Source organism: Nicrophorus vespilloides, unplaced genomic scaffold, assembly GCF_001412225.1.
Source record: "Nicrophorus vespilloides isolate i.1.1-1 unplaced genomic scaffold, Nicve_v1.0, whole genome shotgun sequence".
NCBI lineage: Eukaryota > Metazoa > Arthropoda > Insecta > Coleoptera > Silphidae > Nicrophorus > Nicrophorus vespilloides.
Window position 1 is genome coordinate 1,615 of NW_017099166.1, and position 11,488 is coordinate 13,102.

At 34.5% G+C, this 11,488-nt stretch overlaps 1 protein-coding gene across 1 annotated transcript; it reads left to right on the top strand.

Moving 5' to 3' along the window:
- Positions 1 to 3,736: 3,736 nt before the first annotated feature.
- LOC108564131 (calsyntenin-1-like) lies at positions 3,737 to 10,569 on the top strand. The gene is made up of 2 exons (XM_017923067.1): positions 3,737 to 4,280; positions 10,250 to 10,569. The coding sequence occupies exons 1-2, from the start codon at positions 4,184 to 4,186 to the stop codon at positions 10,552 to 10,554; spliced, it is 402 nt and encodes a 133-aa protein (XP_017778556.1). The 5' UTR covers positions 3,737 to 4,183; the 3' UTR covers positions 10,555 to 10,569.
- The last annotated feature ends 919 nt before the right edge of the window (positions 10,570 to 11,488 follow it).

The following is an 11,488-nucleotide window of genomic DNA, read 5'->3' on the forward strand; positions in this document are numbered from 1 at the left end:
ATTATTATTTCGTTCGTTTTGTCATCGTTGTTGCGAGACAGAGATGCCGGAGCTTTCATTATTATTTATATACATACATACATACATATTATATATAAATATAAGATATGAAGAGAGAAGAAAAGAAAAATAATGAATACATAACAAAACAAACGCATTTCTTATGTTTTTTGACGTTTACCTTCCGCCGCGCGGTGGTCGCAGTAGGCGTCAAAAAAATGCGGTCTAATAATTTAAGAGACAAAAACCTGTAAATAATTTTCTTAATCCTAACAAAACAAAAATAATAACGCTAGTTATTGTCTTCACATATTCACTAACAAACAAAAAAAACACACACACATATAAACACACAAATCACACACTTTTCAAAGGATCGCTGACACTTGTGATGATGCCTCGAAGTGAGGATTGTTCAACTGCTCCGAATCTGCCAGAAGCATTTACTTAACGCATCGCCAAATACCAAAAAAAAAGCGCATCAAAAACCCATTCTTTACAAATATATTATATAACAAGAAAAAAAAATGAATGAAGAAAAATTTATATTCCTTTCGATAATTCATTTGTTTCAATATATATGCATATATACATAAACATTATATATATATAAAAAAAACAAATAAGAAAAACATATAAAACAAAATATACACGCATGAAAAGAAATGGGATTAATAAGATACAAAACAATTAATATTTAACTGTATTATACACGCATTATTCAACTAAACAAAAAAAAATAAATGGAACAGTTTTATTATTTATTATTATTATTATTGTAATTGTAATGAGATAACAACCGGAATGGAAAAACAAATGACTTCGAAATTGTATAAAACAAAATAATCTATTTGTGTGTCGTTTATTTTTGTTGTTGTTTTTTTTTTGTTCCTTTAATTCTTCATTTGTTTGTTTTGTCTTTAATCAGAAACCAAAGAAACATGATTGAATAATAAACCGGAAAAAAAAAGTCTTATATAATAACAAATGGGAAATATTGTAGTCACATGATATTATATACATCTATATATATATAAATACTAAAAAATATATATATATTTGTATATATAAACGTATATGTTAATATACATGAAAAAAAAATATATATAGTATGGTTCGTCATTTTTTTTTTAACGTTTCAATTATGGTTGTATAATTACTATAGCAAAAAAAATGTATGTTAATTGTATCTACTTAAAATAATAAATAAATTTAAAGTAATCATATGATTCGTTTATTTAAATCGAAAATTATAGTTAAATTTTTCATCTATTAAAATAATTGTCAACATTTCGTTTGTTTATAATGTTTTTCACTTTTATCAAGAGTGTTATTAATTTGTTTGTTTTTTTTTTTAAATTCTAGTAGGCTGGATTTTGAATACATTCAACAAATTGAGTATTTTGTGACAGCTGTCAGTTATTTAATAAGTAACCTTAGAAAGTTAAATGTGTTTTTTTTATTAGGATAACATCTGCAATGACCACATGTTTTCTTCTAAGTAACTTATTGGTAAGTTGCATATTTTTTCTTATTCATTGATTTATAAAGTTTGAGTGTTATAATTTGTATAGAAATAATGAGCATTTCTCCTTACATCTAAAATTTTGATATTTTCATTATTCCAATACAAAATGCAAAGGCCATGGAATGCTTTGGAGTTAGTGTCGTTCCTATCTACCTGAATTATTCGAATCTTTACCTGAAGTTTTACAGGTAAAGACCTTTCGATATAACGGGGGGTTGAAAACGTTCTCAATTTTCGATACAGGTGTTGCATTGTAAAAGCAGGTGTTTTCACCACTTCCTACCAATTTTAAGTATGAATTGTATACTGTTAGAAAGAAACCAGTTGAAAACAATATTTTGAAATTAATAATAATATTTGTAATCATAATTAACGAAATGAACGAAAACAGATTGCGTTGTTTTGAAATTTGTTCTTCTTTAGTGCTGTTCTGCTTTGTCCGCTCACCATATGATACATCCTTAAATCCATTTCGTATGCAACTAATCAAATTTAAAGAAATGCTGTTGATGTGCATCATACGTAATTTCTCGACAACCCCTTAAGATAATTACATCATCGCACACTCGTATGAAAGCTGAATGTCTCACCTTTCCAACGAGCCTAATGGCATCTTCGTACTGCTACCTGTTATGAGCTGTTAAAAATTGGAAAAAAGTGAATAGAATTTGTCAAAAAATGGATGTTTTTAGGTTTTCGTTAATAATTCGAAAAGTAATAAACTTTTTTATGATTTTATTGCATAATCAGAAGCACGTAAGCGTTGCGCAACTTTTTATGTAACAAAAGTTACGTAATGTTCGTTACTTAACAGAGAAACGTCGTTTTTTCAATTTTTTTTCAGTTTTTCGTTAATAACTCGACAACCCTTCAAGATAATTACATAATCGAACACTCGTATGAAAGCTGAATATCTCACCTTTCCAACGAGCCTAATGGTATCTTCGTACTGCTACCGAGTCACCTGCTATGAGCTGTTAAAAATTGAACGTACATATTGTATTTTGAAATTTAAATCAAATGAGATCATTTGTATTTCAGTTATAAGTATATCGTTTAATCATTCAATACTTTTCATAAGCAACCTTGTATCGATAATAACAATAACATCATCATTGTGTAGTTATAAAAACAAAAGTTGATTTCCTTATGTTCTAAAACAAAAAAAAAAGTCAATGCAGTTAATTTGCATCAGCATAAAATGCATTGCATGATTAGAATAACAATTGTTGTATATCTTCTACAATGCATAATTTAATAACTATGAGTTATATGAGTATAATTGTTGCATTCTCACTGTACACGACGTAATAATGTCAATCGAACGCAGTGGCGGAACAACAATGGCGCCGCAATGCGTGAAGGCGTATCCTCGCAAATCTAGTGGCGCCATCTAAAGAGTTTCCTATGGAACTTTACACCAAAAACAAAGCGACAAAGCTTATCATTCAAGATTTAACCTATAATTACGACACAATTTAATAAATTAATATAACTGTACCTTATATAAATATAGTGAAAGGTTTAATTATGTAAATCGAAGATTAATTAAGAAAACTAGTTTGAAATGTTATATAAGAAATTTTCAAATTATTTGACGCTCGCACTTGTGGCGCCACCTGTAGAGTTGCCGGTGTACTAATGATTCGATGACAGCGCCATGCAACAAATTTTTCATATGACTTGAGTCTCCTTAGTTTATCAGTATCATGATACAAATATACAAGGTACAGCGGTCAAATTGACGAACATTAAGTAACAATATATTAAGACAAACATCATTAGATGACTTATAGAATTATTACCAGAGATAAGCCTCTATTCTGAATAGAACCAAGGTTTTCAAGCCTTTCCCTCGTTTTACACGGTATTTTATTTACACGTTTTCGCATTTGCACGGTTTTACAGTTACAATTTGAGATTTTCAGTAATTCAGATTTATTTATAATTGTGCAATGAGACAATTCCATTTAACATAAGTTGAATACAATAGTTTATTTTCAAAATTTCCACCCCTCTCTTTTCGAGTTAAAGAAAAAAAACGCCCTTAAATATAATAGAAAATTCGTTTTGAAATGATGTAGCTGCCTTGTAGCTCTTTTTAGTGGTAACTTTGCGGAAATTAAGTAATTGGATTTAGTGCGGGTTATCGAACGACAGATGGCGCCGCAAATTATGACAGACCAGATGTCGCCGCGTTCGTTCTTGAGCGCTCAGATCGCTTACGGTGGTTTTGGTCAATGCACAAACCCGTGCCGTCCATCTTTACAAGAGTGTCGAATAGAATTGCGTGTGTGTGTATGCATAATACACGTACGTCTGTGTGTATGTATAAAGTACATATACACATGTAGATTTTTTTCAGAGTGTGTATTTGTATGTACAATGTATGCGCGTGACTGCTGCGACGTTTAATCGAAGAGAAGAACTCCCTATATTCGAAGCAGCGAACAGAAGATTCTCGTCCGAGAGTGCCGTCGTCGATTGTCGTCTGTCTCTTGGTTGGAGGAGTGTGTTTTGTTTTTGTTGTCGCCACTGCTCGCTCGCTCACTCTCTCTCCCCGCGAGCGCAGCAGCAGCAGCAGCAGAGGTAGTAAGTAGTAGCAGAGGAGGTGGACGTAGTAGACATTTCGAGAGGTGCAAGTGCGTGAAGAAGATGTTGTCTAACAGAGGAGTCCTGCTGGCCCTCGTCCTGCTCGTGTCCTGCTGCAGTCTTCCCACAGGATGCAGCTCGATCCCGGATTACGATGACGGTGAGTCGAGTTGACTTGATCAACATATCTCTTCCTCTCTCTACCTCTACCCCCTGCCTTCCGTACGAAGATGACAACCATTACCATCTTCCTCGTACCTACTAAACCCGATGCATCAAATGTTTGTTTATTTATTTGTTCATCGCCCTCCCCCCGTATCCTGTGATAAGATAAAATTGCGAAAATTCACCTGGGCGCGCACAGGTGCACGCACAAGATGGCCGCCCCCCCGCTGTCAAACCTACAACAAAACACGATCAGGAATAATCGGGGCCACCCCCTTATCGAGAAGGTGACATTCCCGAAACCCTCACGACGAGCCCTAAACTCTCGTCATCCTAAAGACCTTTAAACAGCAACGTTAAAAGATAACGGCATAAGAACGGGGTTGTCTCTGAAATCTCCGAAACGTTTCCAACAATTTACACCTGTCCGGATTTTAGGTGCGTTTCCAGCTTGCCCCAAAATGGCGTCGCGCTCATTGTTGACTGTTTCAACGATTCCACGGCCTTCTTTCCTTTCCAAGTCAGCACAATATTTTGTGTTGTTCCGATGTCTAGATGCAGTTTTCTAGGACATGAAAATAACCTCATTCTCTCTCTCTTTATTGTGCCGCCCGTCCGTCAGTTGTTTTGTTCCCTCGATTCTGAAGCGGACTAAAAATAGGTGGGCAAATGTGTCATCGCCTGCGGGAGATTCCGCAATTTCCATTTTGGAACGGTTCCCATTTTACACCGGAAAAAATGAAATTTATAAAGAAAGATTTTGAAAAAAAGATAATCTAAATAATGAATAACATTTCGAAAACCGTTCGCGCTGCAACACAGCAGAATTCGATACGAAGCGCATAAAATGTTCTTCAATTACAATATATTGCATTTAATTACAGTTTATGCTCGAGTTACACACACATATAGCTGACACTTCGTTAATAACGAGGAGGGTTGCAAACGTAATCATCATCTTCTGCGGTTGCAATTCAATATAGTATTTGCTTATGACAGTAAAAGATTGCGAGAAAGAGGCGAACGTACGTGACAAATGGCCCAATCTAATTCAAGGCTACCAGGACCGCATTAAGAATTTATGGTGACATAATCGTTTTCTACCCAATATGGTCTCGTTATTTCTTTGAATACGTTTCTACCTGTATCTTTCTTGCTTGGTTTGCTTGGGACCTTACTTGATTTCTAAAGTGTCTCGTGTTGTCGAGAGAGTATTGACCTTCGTTTATTGTGCTAATACTTATTTATATAAAAGGATAGTTTATTTATTTAAAAGGCAATTGAAATATAAAATATCACTTAATAGCTCAATAGCAAGTAATCATTCCGTTTTTAATGAGTTGCGAAACAGTTTCAATAGTAAAAAATAGTTTTTCATAAGCATGGTTGAATTTCTATATATTTTCGTATAAAATTTCTTAGATGTTTGTCTGAAAAGTATTGGACAAATAATCGATATTTCGGTGCATTCTCGTCCTCTTCGTTACTACTATGGGATATGAATTTGTCCGCATCGGAAAGTTGTCTAAAATCTATATAATAACCACGATCGATAGCCGGAAAATTCTTAATTTTCAACGTCGTAAGCATTATACAACCATCCACGATATATGGGCATAGTTTAGTTTCGAACTAGGGTTATAAATATAGCTGGAAAGGGCGAACTACGGATTTTCGAAGATACCGAAAAAAGGTTCCCAATTTATCATGCAATCGATTCGTATTGTGCTTATATTATAATGTTTCGTTCTGCTTATATTACTCAACTAAATTACGCAGTGTTTCGTTAATGTAGGGCTAATAATGTAGAGTAATATTTGAAAGTGCACTTTGTCAGTGCACAAAACTTGTATTATTTCTCAAATTATTTGATTTTTACCATAAAAAAAACTGTTGTTAATAACTCATTTTGTAAAGGGTGATAAGTGGACAAAAGAAAGTCTAAAAAAAAAGAACAAAACAAAGCACACGCTTTACAATTTGCGACAATCGTAAGATTTTATGATTTTTTTTTTGCAATAGGAGAAGGATGCATAAAACTGAAGGATCAGGTAAAAAGGAAATAACCAATTCTAGACGATTCGCAGCGAGATCGAATGAAAGCCTTCCGAGGAATATGCACGAATACATCACAAAGGCACATTCCAACATCCGTTTTTCCAGCCTGCAAATCTAATAAAATAAGAATGTTCGCAACGGCGTCTCTCTCATATATATATATATATATTATCAGCTTACAATAAATCATTCGTAAAAGTCCAAAAAAAAATAATACGAAATAGAAATATTAAGTTGAATTGAATTACGTTTCTATATATCAAGTGCAATCAGACGTTTCCTTCAAGTCGAAAGTCGAAAATAACGTACAGTTTGAAACATTTAATTGACAATATCTCGCGTTGTAGCTAGAGCATTCGACGGGTCTAAAAGGGAAAAAGTGTAAATGAAATTAGAATCCGCGATAAAAGTAATTTAAAATCCTGTTATGGAATGTTTTAATCGAATCTCTTCGCATTTAATGGAACCTGAAGTTTACGACACACACAAAAAAAGTATCGTTTTAATAACAAAGTGTTGTAACGTTAAAGAATTTGAAGAGAACAAAAAAATATGCATTTAACACGTTGATTACAGCTGGACGACCTCGGAGTAATTTTAAATTCAATTAAATATAAGAAGCGAAACGAATTACGATGTTGTGCGTATTTCAAATTGTTGTATCAGAGACGGCTGCTGTTTGTTTCATCGAAAACGTCAATAATACCAACGTTGTGCAAAGTTTGTTGGCGGCATGTAATTTCCGGGCAAGCCTTCCTTGATCCAATCGGTCTTTGTGGTTTGAGAACCACTGATGCATTGTGTTTTTGTTTCAATAGGGATTCTGCGGCGGCTTCGGCATTAAATCGCCATCAAGTTGCCCATTGTGGAATTGTAACGAATCCGATGGGACGATTAGGTGTGTGTGTTTTGCAAACATTGCAGAGGATTTCATTCTCCTCTGCATAAATAATATGTGGTGGATTGTCGCTTCGTGATTAAAGCGATTCGTTATATACGAAATAGTCGTAAAGAGCAGAAACCGGTTAAGAACCACTTTTATATAGAGAGTTCGCCGTAATTGCTGCAGAGCCGAACCATTTTATTACCAACAGTCAGCGGTCGGTGGTCGGACTGCGTTTCCTTCTTTAAGCGGAGCGGCGGCGCCTTGCGTGCATGTATGTGGCTAAAGAGATTTATCGTTTTTTTTCGGATCATCTTGAGGAGAAGAGAAAAAAGAAAATAACGCTACGTTATAATTGAATTTTGTTCTCTTTAGCTATAAGTCTCCCAATCAAGTGGTCGTCCTCGAGGACGAGCAATAAAAGAAGACAAACAGCCCGCAAATATAGAGCCTTATGAATAAGTGAAGTCTTTGAAATGTTAATGGCTCCTAGGAGAAAGGTGAATTCACAAAGACCTAGCCTGAATTCGTTCGGCTCGGATCTGTCCTTCTCCGTGGAAAGAGAGAAAATGCTTCTTTTTAGGAAGTTTTCCGAGTTTCTACGTCGGTTTCGAGTTTCCTACACAAGGGAGAACAACGTGTCGAGTGTGTGTTTTGATGCTCAAGCTTAAGCTTTTTTGACAGGACACAATTAATTGCCTGCTAATTTCGTCGTGTCCCGTGACTCGGCGAAGTTCTCAAACGCCACCAATCATTTACTTAATTATTATCGCCTAAAACTCGATGTTTGACAGATTGCGAAAGTTGGCCAAATCCAAACAATTTGTCTTCTTGACACTTTGATTGACAGTTAATACCGACACATAATATATATATGCACATATGGAATCGTCTTCTTTATTAACAAGTTGTTTATCTAATTTTAATATTTAATTGTGGACAAGATCGAAGATATGCAAAATAAAACAAAAGACTGTCAATAGGCAATTCAATAAAAATGAATTGTGTTTTGTTGTGTAGGAAGCTTGTTTTGAGGGCTTCTTCTCGAAATTTCCGTATTGACAAAAAGTGCTTTGTCAACCTCACGCATAAAGGACCTTTACAAGTGTACGATTTTCTAAAGACTGTCGTCTTTGCCGATGCAATTGAAAAGGATGAAACAATTTAAATGACGTTTCAAAAATTTACGGAAGAGGTGGTTCGTTCTTGTGACAAACGTTAAAGCCTTTACAAGATTTAAGAAGAAAAAAGCACTTGTCACCGTTTTTTAATAATTCTATTAAGTTATTATTTACAGATGAGTACTCTATATTGACATTTGACATTATGTAATGACATTTTCTTATCATTTTTGACGTTGACAGTTGTAACTTGTATTGACATTGAATAAATCAATTGTCATGACAACTTTAGTCATTTATTTATATATATACAAAGCAAACTATCAGATCTACTCCATAAACGATGTTATTACGAATTGTAAAGTAATAATTCTTTATGATTTTATGATTAAGTAAGTGTGAGGTAGGAGCTGTATTGACATACTATTATTTGTATATGCAATTGAAAAAGATGAAACAATTTAAATGACTTTTCTAAAATTTACGGAAGAGTAGGTTCTTTCTTGTGACAAACGTCAAAGCCTTTACAAGATTTAAGAAGAAAAAAGCACTTGTCACCGTTTTTTAATAATACTATTAAGTTATTATTTACAGATGAGTACTCTATATTGACATTATGTAATGACATTTCCTTATCATTTTTGACGTTGATGGTTGACAGTTGTAACTTGTATTGACATTGAATAAATCAATTGTCATGACAACTTTAGTCATTTATTTATATATATACAAAGCAAACTATCATATCTACTCCATAAATGCTGTTATTACGAATTGTAAAGTAATAATTCTCTATAATTTTATGATTAAATGAGTAGGTTAGGAGCTGTATTGACATACGATTATTTTTATATGCAATTGAAAAAGATGAAACAATTTAAATGACGTTTCTAAAATTTACGGAAGAGTAGGTTCGTTCTTGTGACAAACGTTAAAGCCTTTATAAGATTTAAGATGAAAAAAAAGCACTTGTCACCGTTTTTTAATAATTCAATTAAGTTATTATTTACAGATGGTACTCTATATTGACATTTGACATTATGTAATGACATTTCCTTATCATTTTTGACGTTGACAGTTGTAACTTGTATTGACATTGAATAAATCAATTGTCATGACAACTTTAGTCATTTGTTTATATATATACAAAGCAAACTATCATATCTACTCCATAAATGATGTAACTACGAATTGTAAAGTAATAATTCTTTATGATTTTATGATTAATTGAGTGTGAGGTAGGAGCTGTATTGACATACGATTATTTTTATATGAGGGTTGTCCCGCAGACTTTGATGTTTGCAGAAGAGGCGCACAAAAGTAAAGGGGGCGCAAAAGTACCTCGGCTTGTGCTAATGTTTGACGTTTCTATTTTTAAAGACCCAAGAGAGAGAGAGAGAAAGAAAGAGATGAGATATGCACGGAGTTATGACGAATACTTACTTAACATTTCTCGAGCCGTCGCCGTTTCATAAATATTTAAACGAGATGCAAACAGGCATTATTCTTTGCTTGGTAATTGAAGCGCAGCGCGAATCGTAACGCTGAGACATCCGAAATAAAAAGTAAATTATTGAACTGTGTGTTAATTGTCGAAAGGTGGATGTAATCAAGAGAAAGCAGCTTTCCTTGATTCCATCGAAATTTAATAGTGAATCTTTTCTAGGTGTTTGTTGTGCATTTGCGCTGGAGTTGATTAAAACCTGATTATATAATCTAGAATAAATCTTCCTTTCGCTCCATTTCCCGTGCTTTCAGTGCGAGTTCATTAATGCGATCACACTTTTAATCTTATCGCAAACGCCCTTAATCTGTACCATAAAGCTGCTTACATTTGCACTCTGGCGAAGGTAGAAAATGATTTTCTTTTTGCTAATTGATGCGTTATTATGTTTTTTGCAGTTTTACATTTGGACGTGGACAATTTGGAGAACGGATACCATGGACTGGTCAAAGAGAACGAAACTTTGGTGGAGGTGACTCCGGCAATTCGAGCCGTCGGCGATAACGTGTGCTCCTTCCAAATCGTCAACAAACATCATGGAGAGGTTCCCTTCGAGATCATCACCAAAGAGAACGGATACGCCGAGCTCAAAGCCCGACGTGTTCTCAACTGCGAGAAGAGGCGCAACTACAAATTCGATATCGCGGCTATCGATTGCGACGGCAAGAAAAGCGTCAGGTTCGTACCAAATACACACACATAATTTCCACTCGCTCGATCCAAAAAATAATTAGAAAAGAATTAGATTTCTAGAAGGAGAGAAATCAAATATATTTATGTTAGAATTGAGAAGGAATAAGGACGTTTTCGGGCTCTCCTCTCACGTACGACTTCTCCGGCTTATTCTCTCTTCCTTTCTTTTTCTTCATTCCTTTCGCGCTTTTGGCTTCTTTTCGAGGCAACGTTCTTTTTGGGATGCGGTGGATTAAGAATGCGTAATGCCTTCGTCGTTCGTTTCCTTGCCCATAAATGGCAATCGCCGCCGCCGCCGCGTACGTGTCTGCCGTTTCATCGGAGCCGAGTTACCCGATCCATGTTTCTTTCTTTACTTCTTTATTTCTTCTTTTTTTGTTGTTTTCCATTCCATTACGGCCTTGTTTCATTTCGTAATCAATGCAAATTGATATGGCAGTTCTACGTGCAATCGAAAAACTGCTCTCGAAGCCGACTAAATAGTGTTAACAATTCGGCTTCGGTTTGTCTGGAAAACTCATACGCACCAATCAGATGCGAACTCTTGCATTTGCATATCATATAAATTGATTGCACAACTGGGAATGGGCGTATCCCCAGCTGACAGAAATGTCACGGGTTTGTTTCTGCTTTAAAATCAAACGTCATTGGGACAGCTTCAACAAAAACCTCAGATTATTATCTGCATATTTATTTTTACGTCCAGTTATGAATTTCAATCAATCAATCAATCAATTAATGTTACTTTGAAATGTACCGTATTCTATTGAAAGACTCATCAAATTCTGTTTTATCAATGATTGTTATTAATAATGTTCCGAGATGGAGCAATTACATTTCTGCAATGTTCATTAATTCACGTTTTTTTTTGTCGTATTTTTATTGATGACAGTTTTTCGAATGGAAACGAATTTACATTTAAATATATGCAAATCGTCTTGATT